General features: G+C 49.9%; 1 protein-coding gene across 2 annotated transcripts in view; it reads left to right on the top strand.

The window, feature by feature from the left end:
- Window positions 1-11086, top strand: part of CADM1 (cell adhesion molecule 1) — a 346994-nt gene extending 335908 nt beyond the window's left edge. For both annotated transcript variants that reach the window (XM_062197057.1, XM_062197056.1), the window contains 2 exons: window positions 5918-6049; window positions 8069-11086. In XM_062197057.1, coding sequence (XP_062053041.1) covers window positions 5918-6049; window positions 8069-8187 — 251 coding nt within the window. In that variant the 3' untranslated portion in view covers window positions 8188-11086. The remainder of the gene's footprint in view (window positions 1-5917; window positions 6050-8068) is intronic.
- Window positions 11087-19366: the final 8280 nt, after the last annotated feature.

Here is a 19366-nt window from a genome sequence, read left to right as displayed (position 1 = left end):
TATATGGGAATCTTCGTGATTTTCTTGCCTTACAATTATTCCTTCCCTTCCACTTTCTAAGAAGACAGAAAGGAAAGGTTATGCTGCATAAAGGCTGGTGTGCTCCAATATATATTAACATCTTAATGGGAAAGCTGTGCATGTACTGTATACATTTACTACTCTCTGACAAGAGGGAATTAAATGTCAGAAGGATTTGTAGCATCTATAATTGAATTGGTGCTGAGAAAAGCAAATCTTAAAGAAGAATAACATATTAGGATTAGCAAATAATATGGCATTTTGTCAGCGCATGCCATTCAGGTTGTTCCCCTTCAGTAATAAAGTTGTGCTTCTTAAAATGCACACTTATTTTGGTTGCCAGATATGTGAGCTACAATAGGAGATGAGAATGAGTAGCTACATTTGTCAGATGGGTCCATATTTTCTTGCCTGTGTGTTTTCGTTTGGTTGCTGTTTTTGAGGTCAGATTTTTGTTTTGCTTTAAATTCAAACAATCCCACTGCCGAGTTTTGTTTTTTTTTTTCTTTCTACCAAGCAGGAAGTAGCAAATGACGTCACAGTCCTTAACCTTTCCCGGAGGTAGACTAACTCCTACACCCCGGGAAGCTAGAGGCAGCATTTCCAATGTCTACACCAGTTCTAAGAGTTTTTAATTAAACTGACTTGTCCTGCAAGGCCCCAGCCCAGGAAGGAGACCCAAGCTGAACCAAGTGTCAGCACTGTCGCAGAGTCACAAGTTCCTTTCTCCAGTGCTCCAGGTGGATAGCGACATGTCCAGCTGTCCAACAAAGTAGAAGTAGGGGGACTGAGAGCTTTAGAACCTCCCCATGATCTAAATATTAACCTGTAAGTGAAGCCTAAGGTGGTTGAACCTACGAAAACAATATGTGCAATAAGGGGCGTGAGTGGCTCTCCAAGTGTGTGAAACGTGCCTGAGAGCCGGAGCCAGGGCTGACTGAGACAGGAGGGTAAGCCAGCGTACGCGGCCGCGTGCCCCACGCTGCACACTGCATTGTACCTGGCCGGGAGGAAACCTCCGGTGGCCTTTTGGCAAGAAGGCTGACGTTGGACTGGAAACCCTGCTGCACTGGCAGTGATGGTACTGCTCGGCGAGCCCCTCTGCCAAAGTCCCTGCCAAGAGCTTGCCTAGGATATACTGGCCACTGCCTGGTTATTCTCGGATCCCGCCCTTGGCAGCAGAACCTGCCAGGCTTATCAGAGGTACGTAGTGGTGGTGCGTCCATGGCAGTCTCTGTTTCCCAGCCCACGCCTGGAAGAGTCGCCATGGAAACCAGGATGTTTAACACAGGCAGCATGGCTGCCAGGGGGCTTCGGTGAGGCCGCTCTAGCAAGTCTGAGGAGGGAGGGAGAGCTAGTAGGGGAGGAGGAATCCCCCGGAGGCTCGGGAGGGAGCCGGCGTTGCACCGGCAGTCCCTTGTCTCGGCAAGCCCTCGGGATGCAGTGCCTTTAGAATGCCCCCTTCATACTGCCCGGGAGGTATGGATCAGGCCCGGCCAACTGGCCCAGAGGAAAGCAAGCTGGGCTATTTGGGGCCTTACTCCTGGGAGCTTCTCGGAGAGAGATTTTTGTCCTGTGATTTCTGAGATGCTAAAGGGAGAGCAGAGTGGCTGAAGGTGTGACCCAAGCAGCAGTAGCTGATGTTACATTCTGCAACCGGCCTTATGCTCCCACCTGGAGCCGCGTTGCACGTTGTTTCAACTTTGTGCCCCCCCCCCCAAAAAAAAAAAAAAAAACTAACTCACAAATACTAAAAGATTCATGATTTGTTTATCACATTCAGAGTGAGAGAACCGGCTGTGGAATGGGCTAAGACGGGCAGGAAGGGTTGCCCCACAGCCGTGAGCTGCACAGAACCCCCGCTGGCTTTCACAGCGAGTGTCTACGGGTCAGTCACTGGAGGGCTGGGCCCGGTCCACTCGTGCTCCTGCGGCATAGGATTTGATTGAGATTCAGAACTCCAGAGGGGACAGTGCTACCCAAACACGCTCATCAGTTTTCCCTGCTTGTAACCCAATGCCCGAGTCTGGGGACTTTGGAAAGACAAGATGTTTATGTGACTCTAGTGAGGGCTTCGTGGCAGATGGCACCTCAGTGGTGGGAACAAAGGATCACATGGCCAGACAGGAAACCAGGAACGGTGGGGCCTGGTCAGCTTTGGTCTCTAACAGCAGCATTCTCGGGGAGACGTGGAGTCGGGAGAATCTCCCTAAGGCCTTCCCAGGGCACACCCCGGGGACTGAGACCCCCTGACGAGCCCCATGACTTACAGGCCCTGGCTGCTTCGCCACTGCCGCCCGAGGCCAGGCTCCCAACACGTGAGCCCTCCGGGAACAAACCACCTCCGAACGTAGCATCCAGCGCGTTGGGTTCTTCAGCACTGGAGCAGCCATCGTGCTGTGAGCATGGATCAGACAGGAACGAGGCTTGGCTTCTCGGGACGCTGGGACCAGAGCTGTGTCCCAGGGTAGAAACTCAGGCCTGTTACCAAGTGAGAAGAACAGCTGGGCCTTCTCAGGGGACAAAAAGATGTGACTTCCTAAAGCAAGGAGATGCCCATTTATGTGCCCAGGCTCCGGGCGTGTGCAGCGCTTCACAGTCCCGCTTTTATTTTTCAGTTGAGAAGCTGGGGGCAGCTGGAGAGTCTGCCTCTGCCTGAATCAGACAGGAAGCCAGGAACCCAGAGAGGCTGTGCTGCCTGGGCTGAGAGGAGCTAGGCCTTAGGCTGACGGGGAAAGCCAGGGCCTTTCCACTTGGAAGCAATTTCTCAAGGAACTGGGCAGTGTTCTGGCCTCGTGAGTGGAGCAGGAAAGGTCACGGCCTAATGGACCTTCTGGTGGTTAACGGCTCCTTCAGGCTCCATTGCAGGCCTATTCGCTTGGCCCAGTGCCGCTACCTGTAGCACTTTGTGCTGCTGCTTTATATGAGGAGCAGGATGCCGGCCTGTAGGTGGGAACCACCTCCCACCCGCCCTTGTGGAGCCAGAGGAGTCTGGAAACAGCTCTGCTCTTCCCGGGGGTGGCCCCAGCCGTGACAGAAGCGCTGGGGAGCAGCCACAGCCCAGGAGGTGGGAGTGAGGCGGGCCGAGGCGGTGAGGAGTTCATAACATGCAGCGCTCCCTGTAAATTAAACCTCAGTTACCTTCTGTGTCCGTCTGCAGTAATTGAAGGCAGGAAAGATGTCTGGCTGATTAAGTGGTGGTAGTAAACTTTCTGATCAGAGTGAGTATCAGGAGATAGCTGGGGAGATTACCCTTATAAATAAGCGCCTGGGAGATACGTACGTCCTTGAGGGTGGGCAAGATACCCAGGCCCCAGGTGTTTAACCTGGCATAGTGCAGAGAGGGACAAGCAGCACAGAGCGCGTCTTGCTCTGAAGTCATGGGGAGCAAAAATCAAATGAATAATTTGGGCTAAAACAATCAACCCCACAGGTACACACCCTTGAGATTCTCTTGTTTGGGGGGAGTTGGTTTTTGTTTTACTTTATCATAGAGTGTGCTCGCTCACTCCCTCCCTGGCTCTCCCTCTGACTTTTTCTTCTTGGGCTTCTAGAATGTTCCCTGTGCCTAGCACGAGGGAAACAGTCTTTGAACAGTGGGCAAGAGACTGCCTTCCCCCGGATGGATAAGAGCTGGGCCTGGGGCAGCATCTCAGAGCTTCTGTCTGTCCTCAGTCTTCTCAGGGTGGGGTCCGTCCTCGCCTCTTGCCTCTCGCACCTAGCGGTCCTCCCTCCTTGCTGCTCGCCCCACTCTGCTCTCCTCGCCCACTTCTAAGACATATGGAGTTTGTTGAAAGACACATAAATCTCAGAGGGTCTAAGCTCGTGGCGATTGGAGATTAATTCTCATTCCCACAAGATCCCCTATTTTGACAGCTCCCTAAGGAAAACACAGCTCACTGACTTTCCTGTTATTTTGGGCCCCTACCGTGAGCCAGCTCTGGATTTGTGCGGCTGGGGTGGGGTGTGGGGGAGCTTCCGGGGTGGGAGGTGTCCTCTCCTCCCGCGGACACCCTGTGTCCAGCAGCACCCCGGGGGACGTGCTCCCCTTCGCCGAGCTCTGCTGCCTCCCAGAGCCGGCTTCTGCCTTGTTGGATTGGCTCCGAAGACGACCGAGGCTGTGGCACCTGCGGTCGGCAGCGCTCCGGGCTGAGGAGGGAGAGCCCTCTCCAGCACGTTTCAAGTCAAGCTTATTAGACGTGTTGCTGAAGGGGCTTGCACATCACGGAGCGGGCTAATTGGCTGCGCTGCACTCTGCCTCCAACCCATCTCCATTCTCCAATTAAACTCCCATCATCCTGGTGTCCTGGCGACCTGCTGCCGCCTCGGAGTTGGCGTTTCTGTTTTGGGTGTGGGTTCGGGGTTTTTCTGTAGTCCTTCCAGAGGTAACGTTAATGAAACACTTTTAAATACTCCATTTTTAAACAACAAAAAAATTGAACTCTTTTAATTAAAACACTTTTCATGGAACCCTCAGTCACGAGTTATTTCCCCACATCCTCCAGTCCTTAATCTCCGAGCAGAATTGGAAATATCGATAGAAAGTGTAAAATCATGCCCTCCTGCTGCAAGCCTTGTATCAGGTTTCGGCTCAAAAGAGCACCATTACCTTTAGCTGTCACGGATCTGTACACTTGATCGATAAACTTCAAATATTATTAGAGGTGGAGGCTTCAGAGATTTGCTCTGTTCTTTGGAGAGAGACAGAGATAAATCTTTCTTAAAAATTGACTTGAATTTGCACTCTCAGTCTTCCTGGTGAAATGCATTTCTCTTAGGCGTCCAGCGGCTGCAAGGGGGACAGATTTATGGGCCATGTGCTTCTTGTACTGAAAGATTTAAATGGTAAATCCTTCACATATGACTTCACAAATCATGTAAAGTTAAAAGATTTTTACCGTTTCTGTTGCTGCTGTGCTTAAATCGTAAGGTACAGCCAGTAAATCATTTTAATGGAGGTGTCTTACTTGACTCAATAAAAAAAAAAAAAAGACAATGGTTTAGCTTCCACTCCAAAATGTTAATGTATTAATCAACGGGAGAATAATTGTTTTTTACTACATTATAAATCTCGGGTGCCATTAGGATTTCAGCAAGGGGTGATGTAGCCACGTTCCTAAATTAAAATTGTTTACACTGCCATACATCCATTCTGCATCGCCATAGCTCATCCTGGGTTCACTCTGGAGTTGTTCCACAGCCAAACAGGTCGCTCCTCAGCCGGAAGAAGACATCCTGAGGGAGTGATGCTTATAAGAGGAAATTAATTGCTCTGCGAGGTGTTAAATAAATAAAACAAAAGCCATCTGTGGCAATGGACAATTATTCCTTGCTGTCTGTTTTGAAATAGGTTTTTGGGTTTTAAATCTAGGCTTACACCCTCATACATCCTAGATGTAGCAAGCACGTCACTTGTCTTTAGTCTTAACAACCCTTGTTTTATCTCAAGGCAGCCGTGGCTGTGTGAGCTCCTTGCTTTTCCCCCTGCGTGTCCCTATCAGGAAAGAAGTCACTGGGGCGTCCGTAGGCAGGTGCTCTCCCAGTGCCCTTAAGTGGTGAGGTCAGCCTCCTTCATTAGGGCTTGCAAATAGGTGCGCATAGAGTGGACGCTGAGACTAGCTCGGGACTGGCTAGATGCTATTTCCGCCCTGCCTGCCTCCCTAAGCTGTTCCACGTGCATTAGTGCTCCTAGGCTGCTTATAGCGCAATCGCCTTGTGGGGAGAAACGGATCAATTCAGCACTGGACAGGGCAGTCTTGTTCCCTCGGTGCAACTTGATCCATCTCCCAAGTCCTCCACTAAAAAGGGGACCTCCTGACCCCGGAGGCAGTGTCACCAGGGCTCCTGGTATGTCGGAACAAGCTCTACATCCCTGTTCCTCTTCTGATTTCAACAGATTCTCGAGCAGGTGAAGAAGGCTCGATACGGGCGGTGGATCACGCGGTGATCGGCGGCGTCGTGGCCGTGGTGGTGTTTGCCATGCTGTGCTTGCTCATCATTCTGGGGCGCTATTTTGCCAGACATAAAGGTAAGCAAGGAGCTTTGGCAGGCAGGAGCGACATGTCGCCACAGCCCCCGCGTCTGGGGACTCTCCAAGGTGGCCCTTGATAGGCAGTGTGGTCTGTGTGGCCGCAGAGCCTGGTTCCTGAGAGAGAAGAGCAGAAATCCTAGCAGCTGTTGATTGGTTCGCTGGGAGTTCATGAGTAGCACTCCTTGATTTGGATTTTCTTCAGATATGAACCTTTGTAGAGTTGGGATTCTCCGATCCGTAACTGCGGGGGAGAAAGTAAAACCAATAAAAGTCAGGGCTGCTGTGCAAGGTGTCAGAGGAACCCCCAAACCATACATGTGGAAACAGTGTGCCCGCACCTGCTGTTCGCAGGGAGGCGAGTGGACCAGCCCTGATCCCTGGCCCAGAAACAGGGGTAAGCCAGTCACAGCAACAGGATACCCTGTGCCCAGGGTAAAGCCTTTGCCTTAAAAGCCACATAAATATGTATTTTTTAAACTATCAGCGCAATTGATTTAAATTGCCATTAATCATCACACTTATCAGCTGTGCAGTCTGGATGGGCAATCATCTTTTCCAGTGCTCCCCCCGCCCCCCACCCCCGCCCCGTGCTGCTCTGAGCCTCTTCTCCCCTCTTGGTAATTTATTCTGCCTTTTCTTTGTCGGCCCTTGTCTTTCTCCGTTGTTTTTTTCTCAAGCACTGTGCGATGAGCTGTGGGGGTTTCTAGGTGCTTGCCTTCTGCTTGATTGTCATTTGGGTCTGGGGATGGTCCCTTGAGCACAGCAGTGGAGGTCCGAGAGGCTTGGCCACACCTTTAGGGAAACCGAGTGTCCGTCTCGAGCGTCAAACTCAGAGCTGTCTGTCCTCCGCCCTCTGCACAGGCTCCGGGGGCAATCGTCTGGCCAAGAACTCCCCGCCCCCTCAGCGTTCAGGTGGCTACAGCTGGCAAGGCGGAGAGGCCAGAGAGCAGGGCAGGGCCTGGGCAAGTGCCGTGGACCTGGGCAGGGGGCCCTGGGCCCCACTCTGCAGAAGAAAACTGCAAAGGGTACCCGAGGGAAGCACTCGGCCGCCTGCTTTCTCAGCTTTGTCGCTTTGCAAAGCTGAAGACGCAGCGAGTGTGGTAGCCGTTTTTGATAGAACAACCTTCAGGAATACAGGGCCTGATGGGAGGAGGGCTGTACGAGCATGACAGACTGACTTCCGCCTGTGTGCCATACCGAGGTGCAGTCCTTGTCGTTCTCCATGTGTACTGTTGGGCTTTGGTGATGAGAGCGTCTCCAACTTTGTAACGTGCTGTCTACTGTCATTAGAAAGTGGCTGTGCCAATTAGCAGCTCCATGAATCCGGGGCCCGCTAGAGTTACCTGATGAGAGGGAATCACTTGTCCATCAAGACCCATCCCAGGCCCCGCTGCCGGCTCTTATGACGTTCAAATGATTTCTCCATCTGGAAGCCACTGTGAAGTGGAAGGCGTAGGAAAATCAAACCTACCTGTGCGAGTTCCAGTTCCTTCTCTCCTATGGAAAGACAGTAATGAATCATGGAGCCAGGAGCCTATGGTTCAAACAAACGCCTTGAGATGACAAGAGCAGCAGCAGCAGCAGCATCGCCAGGGCCCTAATTCATTCGTTGGCTAATTGCTCTTCCTTGCTTTGGTCTTTAACCACGTCCGTGCTCATCCCGGTCATTGGTCTTTGGTGTTTGCCGTTGACACGTTAGTCAGCAGCTCTCCCGCTTTCTGCATTTTTAGCTGCCACTCCCGTCTTCTGCTGCTGACATCCTCTGGCCATAATCACTGCTCTAATGTCTCATTTGCTGAATTATATCGCAGCGGTTCAGTTGGAGTGGTGCCTTTGGAACCCCCGGATGCCCATTTGTCTCACCCACCTCGCGCGCTCTTCTTCCAATTGTTTTTTCCCCTCTGCTGCCTGCACACCACTTCGGCTGATGATGGCCATAAAGCAAGTTGCCATCTCTGTGCCACTTTACACAGAGGCCATCAGACAGTCACGGTGCTTTACCCCTTCATCTTTCAGGTACATACTTCACTCATGAAGCCAAAGGAGCCGATGACGCAGCAGACGCCGACACGGCTATAATCAATGCAGAAGGAGGACAGAACAACTCGGAAGAAAAGAAAGAGTACTTCATCTAGAGCAGCCTTTTGTTTCAATGAGGTGTCCAACTGGCCCTATTTAGATGATAAAGAGACAGTGCTATTGGAACTTGCCAGAGAAATTCGTGTGTTTTTTTATGAATGGGTGGAAAGGTGTGAGACTGGGAAGGCTTGGGATTTGCTGTGTATCAACAAAATGTTCTTTGAAAAGTACGCTCTGCTGTTTGACACCTCTTTTTGGTTTTTTTTTTTTTTTTTTTTTTTTAATTTGTGTTATTTCCTACCAAGTCAAACTTGGACACTTGGGTTGAGTTTCAGTAGACTGCAGAAAATTCTGTGCCTTGTTTTTTCGTTGGTTGTGTTCCTTTTAGTTTGCCCTTTGTGCGCATTTATTTTTCCCCAACTATTTTTGAAATTTTGCTTTTCCAAAATCTCCCCTTTTGGAACTTACCTGCTGGGATTCCTTAGAATCTTTTCCTCCCTCAACCCCACCCCCTTTGTTTTTTTTTTTTTTTAATTGTTTTAACTTCGTTTTATTTTTGCAGTAACTGCTTTCTGTTCAAACTTCAGTTTCATAAAAAGGAGAACCAGCACAGTTTAGATTTCATAGTTCAGAATTTAGTGTATCCATAATGCATTCTTCTCTGTTGTCGTAAAGATTTGGGTGAACAATGAAAACTCTTTGCTGCTGCCCATGTTGCAAATACGTAGAGCAGTGAAGACTAGAAAATTAGACTGTGATTTCAGAAAATGTTCTGTTTGCCGTGGAACTGCATTACTGTACAGGGTTACCTGCAAGTGAGGTGTGTCACAATGAGATTGAATCTGTCTTTAATTCCGTATCTGTAGACGGCTCAGTATAGAAACCCCACGCTGTCCAGAAAGGTTTAGGGCAGGAAGGACGCCTTCGTTTTCGATGCCCTAAACAGACCTGACAGGTGAGGTCTGTTCCTTTTATGTAAGTGGACAAATTTGAGTTGCCGCAGGAGGGGAAGTGGGGGGGGGGGGGAGACCGTTCTGCTCTGGTTATTTCTGTTCCAAATGATCCCATCCACCTTTCCCAATCGGCCTGACTTCTCACTAATTTGTAGGAAAAAGCAAGTCCGTGTGTTGTGCGAGTGACTGAATGGGCCGGGTTTTTGGTTTTATTTTTTTCTTTTGTGCTTAGTTAGGGAGGCGGTAGGATGTGGCCTGCATGTACTGTATATTACAGATATTTGTCATGCTGGGATTTCCAACTTGAAACCGTGTGAAACTTTCATTCCTTCAGATTTGGCTTGACAAAGGCAGGAGGCACAAAAAAGAAGGGCCGGTATTGTTCCCACACTGGTCTGCTGTCCACCTCAGTTCTCGAAAGGTCAGCACAGAGGTGGACAAGCAGCAGGTCGGGATTTTCAGTTACTTAATCAAAACTCCAATGTGAGTGTTTTTATCTTTTTACCTTTCATACACTAGCCTTGGCCTCTTTCCTCAGCCTTAAGAACCATCTGCCAAAACATTTCTGATCCTCGCATGATGGCAGCCATAGCGCATAGCTACTAAAATAAGTTACCCTGGACACGACTTGGGTGGGGAGCCTTGGGGGAACGGAGAGGAGTCGAGTTGCCACTTAAGGTTCTTTTAAAGAAAGATGGGGGTTTTTGTTTTTCACTGAAATGTCTAGGAAATCTAGAAGTCGTTCTGAAGGACGCAAACTAAACTCTTACCATATGTGTTGGTAAGGCTCCAAATTCCAGAGAACAGTCCCTATGGAAAGATGGCATTGAAAAAGATAGATCTCTCTCTATATATATAAATATATATTATATAACATTTTCAGTGAGTAATTTTGGATTTTGCAAGGTGCATTTTTACTATTGTTACATTATGTGGAAACCTTCCGCTGATTTATTCAAGGGGAAAAAAAAGTGTCAACTCTTTGTTATTTGAAAGCGTGTTTATTTTTCTCGTCTTTATTTTCATCTTTGATAGAACCATTGCAATATGGGGGCCTTTTGGGAACGGACTGGTATGTAAAAGAAAAATCCATTTTTTCGAGCAGCATTTTGTTTACCCCTCTCCTATCCCTAGGCACTTAACCAAGACAAAAAAAAAAAAAAAAGCCACAGCAAACATCTCTTTTTTCAATGGATTTTATAATGTGCAGCTCTGCTCCGAGCCCTTAGCACCCATCCTGACCATAGTATAACCATATCACAGGGTGAGAAGCATTTAGCATGTTGTTGAAAGAATTTTTTTTGGTTGTTCTTTTTAGAAAAAAATGAAACGAACAGAAAAAAAAAAAAAAAAACAACCTACCATTGCTCACAGAATTGGCATCTCATTTTTTGGGACCGCCCGTCCTTCTGTTTTGAACAGTGTACAGTAGTGCCGTGTTCCTGATGTAACTTTATGGCTTATAATGTTGACATGTCTCAGGTTCATGTGTTTCGATTGGTGTTTTCCGTCTCAGGTAGATTGCAAAGTGTAGGCCCCACACATTGGAAAAAAAATAATAAAACAAAGCAAAAACAGGAAATTATGGGTTTTAGTTGTATATTGGTTTATGTATTTTTCTTAAGTATACAGTGCACTGTTTGAAATGTATTGTTGAGTATTACTTTGTACAGGTTGATCACTTTTTTTAGAGTGAAGAAAGAACAAACTTGTTTTTCTTTTTGTGTTTTTTAAAGGAATATAAAATAATGAAGGATGTATAATTGATGCCAAATAAGCTTGTTCTTTAGTCACACCGGCGTCTTATTTTTCCCTTTAGGCCAGTTCTGTTTTTAAGGTGTACATGGACAATGTTACAGTGTAAGAAACTCCATATCCATATGTTCTCATTCGCATTTTGTATTGGTTCATGTATACCATTTTTACAAAAGAAAAAAGAAAAAAAAAGAAGTACTATAAAATATCTGTCTTCTTAATAAAAAAAATTAATGTTACAAAGTGACCCTTTACTCTCTTTATGGACTTCTTGTGGCTGCCTCGGCGGGAGACGAGAGGAGGGCCTCTGGGCCCAGCTTCCTCCTTAGGACCCTGTGCTGGGCGCCGAGCCCTGGCAGTGGGTGCTGGGATGTGCTGCCAGCGGGCTGTCGGGGGACCGCGTCCTCTCTTCTCCACTCACCCTTCCTGTCCTTGTTCTCTCCTCCCCTCTCAGTGGACAGGTGAGCCGGGTGCCTTAGCCGGGTTGGGGCTCCTCCACGTGGACTCCACGTTCTATGCAGGTGTGCGAGATGTGCTGGTGGGCCAGCAGGACAGCCCTCTCCTGTGGATTTGTCTCCTGCCCTCATCCACCTCTTCACTCACCACTCCCACCAACTTTCCTGTGTTGGCTGCTCCACCTGTCTCCTCCTTTGGGATTTCGTGTCTTAACGACTCATTCTCCCTTCTTCATTTCAAGTTCTCTTTCCTTTCACAAAAGAAAGAAAGAAGACTGGAGCACGGAGCCCGGGCTTGGCTGCCTGCACGAAAGAGTTCTCACTTACTGTTTAACAGGTGCTGAGGCTTCTGGGGCGGGGTTGGCTTGCCTTGCAGGCTGCAGGGGGCAGTGTCCGCACTTGACAGTGGCTGATGTTAGCCATGCCAGGGTAGCGTGTGAGCAGCTCCAAAGCATCCTCCCCCACTCTCCGCCCAGCTGCTGTCAAGTCCCCCTTTGCTCTCTTGGCCAGGTAATGGGGCGCGCTCAGCAGTGAAGGGAAAGGTAAGCTCCAGATTTACCCTGGTCTCTCTCTCTCTCTCCCTCTGTCTCAAAAAAAGATCAGTTAAGCAGACATGCCACTCCAGAGCACCTGCCGTGTGTCTGGCACCGTCAGGGGTGCAGAGCAGTGCCGGGGCCGCCCGAAAGCCTCCCGGGGCATCAGTCCCACCACAGGAAACGGGCAGTGCCCCTCAGCCCCGCATGCCGCAGCAAGCACCGTGAAGGGGCCCGCAGGGCAGTGGGAATCAGTTGGAGGAGGAGATTGGGGAAGACTGCTGAGTCAGCTTCCCAGAGGGGCTGCGACCCCAGCTGGATCTTAAAGGGTGGGTTAGTGGAGAAGGAGTGTGAGTCCGGGCTGCAGACAGCCACAGCCCAGCCCGCCTGCTGATTGCGTGGGAAGAATAAAGGAAAAGCGATCGTGCGTGTAGGGTGCCATCAGTCTTCTGGCTGTCCTCTGAGTCCAGAGGGGATTGAGATTTCAGGAGCCTCTGCCAACTTGAGCGGCGCGTGGGGAGCAGTGGGGAGCGTTCATTCCTCAGACCTTTATTAAAAGACCCACAGAGGGTGCAGATCTGGCACACAGGCCAGAGCGAGACTCCTGGGCTCACACTCCTGCCCCGCCTCCAGCAAGTTGTCCCCCTTCCCTGGCCTTGGCCTCCTGCTCTTACAGTGGAGCTCCCCACAACCTTCAAGGTGTCAAGACAGAAGAGGCTTGAAGTCAGTGCTTAGGCAGCAAGGTGCCAAACAAAGGCAGCAAAGTAAGTCATGTTGGGCACAGACTGGATAAAGGCCAATGGGGACTAAAAAGATAGACATGTATCCACGGCCACCAGGAAGTGGTTATACTCGAAGGGAGCTCTTTGGATTCCCAAGTGTTTGGCCACATCATGGCCCCACAAACCCAACCTTAGAATGCTTTAGTGGCCCTCCCTCCCCATTCCTAGTGTAGCCTGGCAAGCCACGTGGCACGCAGCCTCTTTGCAGCCCCCAGCCCTCTCCCCTCTGTAGCACGGGGCTCCAGATTCAGCTGAAACTTGCAGAAGGGGGGACCCCAGAAGTTCACTGAACTGGGCAGACTTGAGGTAGCAGCTTGCTACCGTTGGTCATGTGAGCTCCTTAGAGCATGCAAATCAGAAAGCCCCAGAAACAGCCCCAGGAGCAGGAGATGGTGAGTTGCTGGGGAGTGCCTTGCACACGAGAGTGGCAATGGTTCTCTTCCCTCCAGAGACACTTCGCAAACGCTTTGGCCCAGTTGCATTCCCCAGACACATCAGCCGGGACCCCGAGGTCATCTGTGGGTGTTAATTGGCACAATTCTTGTCCCGCTGTGGAGTCACTCCAGGGAGAAATGTTCCTTTGATTCTGTCATCCAAAACCTGAAAGCAGATGTACACTCACCATGCTATAGGTGGAAAGACGCTGCTTACATGAAGGCATTTTTGTTTCATTATAAAATTACACCTCAGACTAAGACACGTTTTGCCAAGAAGCCGAGTACATAGTCCTTAGTCCTAAAGAGCTGGCAGCCAAGTCCCTTCACGGTGGAGTTTGTATTTACAGCCACACATGTAGGACTGGAAGTATTTCCATCATGAAGCCCTTGCACATCCCAACCTCTGCAGAAGGAAGAAGGGGCTCTTGGCTGCCATGCACATGACCTTGTGGGCCAGTATCAACAGAGCCGGTGATAGGCTCATAATAGCTACTCGGCAAGCAGTTGGAGTTGACCAAAGGGAGGGTGGCCAAGCCCATGGCCACCTTAGTCTCTACATTCTTATTCTGTGAGAGGCCCCAATGCTGTATTTCAACATGTCAAAATGGGCCTCTGATTGCATCTGTAGCATTCAGGGCTCCCACATCACCCACCACATGGTAGAAGGGCCTTGGATACAAGGATAATGTGAGGACCCCAAAACCAAGACTGAGAGCAAGAATTGGCTGTGTTTTAAAGTCCACCGTCCTCAGCATCCAAGCTCTTTGAAACTATATTTGTTTTGGTTTTTGTTTTGATTTTTCATTCAAGTGGACATAAAATGTCCACTGCCCCTAGTGGTCAGTGTGCAGAAATACAGCTCAAGCCTGAATGTGAATTAATTCCCATGAGAAACCTGACTTTAAGTCTATTGCTTTTCCTCTCTTGCACCAGTTTTCCTCCCTCCAAGTCCTTTGAAGTGATGAGAGCCGGGGAAGGTGGGGACCACTCCCGCGGGGCAAATCAACGCCTGCCCTGGGCCCGGGACTTCAGCTGCCCTGCAGACGGCACTGGCTCAGTCATATTCCAGATGTGACCGCCGCAAATCTTCCCAAAGTGCTGCCTTCTCAGGTTAATTAATCACCAGGCTTAAACTTGCTGTTACCAGCAGGAAGTCCATCCTGAAGTCAGCAATGTTACGATTGCTTCTTCTAATACTGTTTATCCTGCATTAGTGTTTACTTAGGGGGAAAATTGATCCGTAATTGATATTTCAGCCTTCCAGAGCTGGTGTTGGGAGAGCCAGATACAAGCCTTTAATAGCAGGCAAATATTTAAATCTCTTAATGGTTGCTGAATATTGAAATGTGTGACTTTATCACTCTTTTCGGTTTGTTTTCTCTGTAGTTGTGTATTTCATCGTTTAAACTTGCAACGGATGCTGGCAGGCTGGAGTCTAGCTAATCCACAAAAGCTGTTTGCTCAGAGCCAGCAGACCTGATTAGAAAGTATTACTTTGGAGGGGAGTCTTCTGCACTAATCAGTCTCTGTTAGCTAGTGACGAAATTACTATCCATCTCTCTCTCTCTCTTTCTCTCCCTCTCTCTAGGCCTGTTTTCTCTAACCTCCTCTCCCAGAATAAAGTGATGAGGGCAGCTGTAGAGTTGCCATTAGGAGCATGCATCCTTTATCGTTTGGACAAGGAAGGGGAATGCCATTACTGTCACCTGAAATGTCCTCCTTGGGTTCTTTGCTCCTACCTCCTTGCCAAAGCCCATTGCTGCTGCTGAAAGCCTATAACATTCACAGCTGTTCTTGATGGCTTGATGCTTAACACAGCCAGAGATGTAGCCCGGGAGATGCATAAGACAGTTTATGGAAAATAATAGATTTCCTTGCAGAGACACCAAGGCGTCGAGAAGGGCCTTGAATCACGTTAGGCCCAGCCAAGATCACCAAAATTTTTCTTCCTTTCTGGCTTCCGTTACAAAGGCGATTGCTTAAAAAAAAAAAAAAAATGCAGGCCCTCTTGAATTCTCTGTGTTTTCCTGGTTGGTTTCTATCAGCACCCACAAGCCTCTCGCTATGGCGGCCTTTGTCTCACTACTCACCCGCAGCAGCTGGGAGATCTGAGAAGAAGCAGTGCCTACAGACGTGGAAAGAAGAGGATGCTTCCGAGTGGAGAACTCCCAGGGAAGCCAGCTCAGGAGAGCCGGGACCAGGTCCAACGGCCTGGGCGCTCCAGAGACAGACGGCTGTGTCAGACACCATCACTACCATCCCAGCACGAGGGTGGGGTCCCTCCCTCCCTGTGTGGCATCCCCGCGTGGCCAGCACAAGAAGTGGTATAGTTAGAGCCGCTAGCTTCAGCTACCTAGCCCTGTCGCCAGGTCCTGACGCTGAGACCCACCCAGCCCTTCTTAGATAGAAAGGTCTGGCGATGACCCTCGCTATGGCTGCTCCGTCACAGATGTTGGGAAGGCTGTGAGAATGAAGCGGCAAACAGGTGCACCACAAGCTTGCAGCTTTCAGTTTCGGCAAATGCCTGTCAGAAGCCACGTGTCTCCTTGCCCCGCTGGGATTCCCCAGCCGTGCGGGGAAGGAGAGGTGGAGGGCTCGGCCAGCAGGACCGGCTGGATCTCGCTCCCTTTCACTGAGCTGCAGCCGCAAACGCCCCCCAGCCGAGTGCCGCCACTCTCCCACTGTTCTCACTCTCAGCTTCTCCTAAATGGAAACCATTAATCATACTAAATTGTGCAATGATTCTGTGATAGGGAGAATGCTGATGGCAAAAATCATTCTCCTTTGTTGTGCCAGGCAGGCAAAAGGCAGAAGTATTAGCTCGTTGCCCTGCCTGGCTCCTCGCAAATGCTGACCATGTGTTTGCCCACGCAGCTGCCTCCGTGCACACAGCTTATTTTAGCAGCCATCCCAGGCATCCCAACTGTTGACAGAACAAGACGCCCTCGGCCACCTCTTCCTTATTCCAAGGCTTGCCGGGGAGACCTGTGACTGTTGGGCATCCCTTGCAGTCTCCCTCCCGTCCTGAGGTCCCCAGCTCATGGCGAGGGACCCATGCAGAAAACCCAAGGCAGTCTCTGGTGTGGTGAGCTGGTTAGGGAGGCTGGGCCCCCGCATCTTGCTGCCAGAAGAAGCCAGGTGTGGGCACCAAGGAGGCTTTTTTTTTTTTTTTTTTTTTGCCTTTCAGAATGTGATGTCTGCTTCTCTTTCGACAAACCTCTTTGTAAGCCACCCCTTCTGAATTAGAATCATTTTCCAAAAGCTCTTAAGCTATGATTAATGCCAGGGCTGTTTTTAACAATCATCCTGCCAGTCTTAAGCTGTAGTCATTTTCAATAATTTGGAGTGCTCAAAGGCAAGCCAGGAGTTTGTTGACAACAAAACCCGTAAGAGCACAGCCAGGCAGCCACAAAAGATGGAAAAGCGAAGGGACCATTTGGGCTTAGCTGGCTTTCTGCTCCCAGAGTTTCGCCACTAAAAGTTTGATTGAACGCTCACAATGCATTAAGGATCCAACTGTGAACATGACTCGGAGAGAGGGCTGCCAGCCCGGCTTTTGTGTGAACAAATGAGCAGCGTGTTTGGAGGGCTCCTGGTTTATTTATGGACATGTGTGGCTCATTCACGCCGTCCCCAAACCAGAGCTCCCTCGTTTGTCTTCCCTTTGCCAACACAGAAGATCAAGAAAGAAATGCCATTGCTTTGCTTGGGGGCTGTTTACTGCCTATGACTGCTGAGCAAGTCTCTGGCTAGTCCTTGGGAATCCTGCTTCATGGATGACTCCGGCCATTTCTCCAGTCCTGTGTATTAAACTAGCACTCTCTTTCTAATCTTGGCAATTTCACGCTAGAGCATCTGTCTGTTCGAGAAGCCCGGACGGAAGGAAGCTGTGGCTGGAAATGTCCATGACACAGGTCGACTTAGACTCGGCTTCAGACAGCACTTATTTCTTGCTCCTTACTTTCTCCCCCAGGGACTCGACGCTGGGGGCTGGGAGTTGATCCCGGTGAGTTTGGTGTGATTGGTAGACATGCGTGTCTCAGTCCAACCCTGCCAGCATGCTAGTTACTGGGTAGGGTGCATTGCTAGCTGGGGGCACGCCCACTCCCGGTTATCACCGGGAGCTTTCCACCGCTGGCTTCCACTAAGCTCCCTTCCCCCAGGAATCACAACAGGAGCCCCAGTCGCATGCTCACCATGGCCTCAGAGGCATCGTTCATGCTCCCGCTCTGTGTGCACTGACTTGAAATCCCCTCTTTCCGAGGCAGAATGAACAGGTCTGTGTTTCTGTCTTGGCTAGAAGCGGGTGTCGCCCACCGGGGACACTGGCAGCCCTCCTCCGTGCACCTCCTAAGAGTTTACTGCTTTCCCTGACAGCATTTCGGGGGCCTTAATGGGATGTCATCCCACCCAGCCTGGCAGCTGCTTTAGGATCACGAGGCTTTCTCCTTTATACTCCCTCTCTTAGCAGCAGCAGCGGCTCCCAAACGGGAACCCTGGCAGTCGTTCCCGACTCCGTCTGCTCACCGATTCCTGCCCGTTGTCCCTAAACGCTTCCCAGCCTTGACCCAAACTTCTTAACTCCCTGCCGCTTGCTGTCCCCAGATCCTATACAACTGTAACCTGAGGAACGTCTCTTGCCTGGCTTCCCCACCATGAGTCCTAAACCGAGTTCCTCCCTCGCTAGGGAATCAGCCTCCATAGACCTCCCAGTGCAGAATAAATCCACACGTCCACCACTTCCCTGGCGTTCCAGTCTCACGCTGATTCCTGCAGCCCCTGCTCCCTCCGGCTGCCCCCAGGTTGTTGCATCCCCACCCACACCTCTGTGCCTTGGAATATTCAGGGGCTGTCCACCTCCCTGCAGCTCGATTCAGGTTGCCTCCCCGTGCTTTCTCAATCCCTCGCGCTTACCTCAGTTTGTGTCTTTATCACATATCTGAACTGTTTGTTTACCTTCGGTCTCCCTCAATAAAACAGTAAAGTCCTTGAGAGTAGAGACTGTATCTGCCCCTCTGTATCTCTGAAGCCAAGTGTGCGTTATCTGGCCTTGTGCTCAATAAATTATTGAATAATACGAGACTTTTTTTTTTTCCATCTGTGGTTGGATTGGTCTTAAGCCTGGTAAGGTCTGCTCTCTTTCCTCTTTCTACACTCAATTCTAAAGTTTCTCTACCTCCTTTGGTCAATTTTTGGTTTGGTTTTGAATACTTTTCTTGTCGTGGTGGTCAACATCACTTCCCCCCACCTCTCCCCTCCCCTGTCTCTCTAGGCTGTTGTATCCATTAAGGTCAATTAAGTATAGTGCCTGTGTCCTCTAAGCATGTCAAGGGCCTGTGAACATACCTGAGACCCAGAAAGAGAAAAAAAATACATACATATATATATATATATCTACATATATATATACATATATATATATATATATATATATAGGGCCTCCAAAATACAGAGAAGAAAACTGTCAAATCAAGCTTACCAAACACCTAATGGAATTCTGCAAAACCATAGCATTGCCAGCCCACGATGCAACCCAACTCAACTGGTAAACAGCCGGCTAGCAACTACATTGGAACTGTGATGTGTTTGGCATAACAGGAGACAGAGCCTCTGTAAGAAGAGGTTCCAGGTTATGCAAGGTTTCAAGCAGCCCTGCCCTGTCCTCTTTTTCCCTTTTCTTTCCATTTCCCTCTCTCTCTCTCTCTCTCTCTCCCCCTCTCTCTCTCCCTCTCTCTCTCTCCCTCTCTCTCTCTCCCTTCTTGCTCTCACTCTTACTCTCTTCTGTCCTTCTCTGACTCTTGCACCCCAACTCTGAGCACATAGAACAGGTTCTGGAGGGAGCCAGCCCAGGAGGACCACACCTGCCAGGTGGGCTGACTACAACATTGTAAGAGCCTTCGACCTCACCCGGAAGGCTGACACCTTGCAAGGATCTGACAGTCACCTGGGGGCTCACGGTGGCACACTCAGCTGCCCCAGATGCGCAGAGAGCACTTTAAAGTCTCGTTAGTGGCGAAGTCTCCTGGGTTTGCAACAGCGATCTGTAGAGATTCTGACCTGCACACCCCGCTTCCAATCTGCAGAACACATTGTCAGTATGGAGACCTGGGCTTTGGGGAGACGGGGTGCTTTCTCTGCCCTGACGCTGTTTTCCGGGCTCTGAGGTCTGGCTTTGGTGCGTGGGAGGATGGTGATAAGCGACTCCAGGAGCCGCTATTCATGAGCAGTGTTTCCAGCTGTGCCTCTGATTCAGCCAGTGACCCTGGGCAAATCGCTTCCTCTCCGGGCCCTGCTCTCCATCTAGAAAGAGCCTCAATCCC

The sequence above is a fragment of the Lepus europaeus genome, chromosome 7, assembly GCF_033115175.1.
Source record: "Lepus europaeus isolate LE1 chromosome 7, mLepTim1.pri, whole genome shotgun sequence".
Lineage (NCBI taxonomy): Eukaryota > Metazoa > Chordata > Mammalia > Lagomorpha > Leporidae > Lepus > Lepus europaeus.
This window is presented reverse-complemented; position numbering and strand designations above follow the sequence as displayed.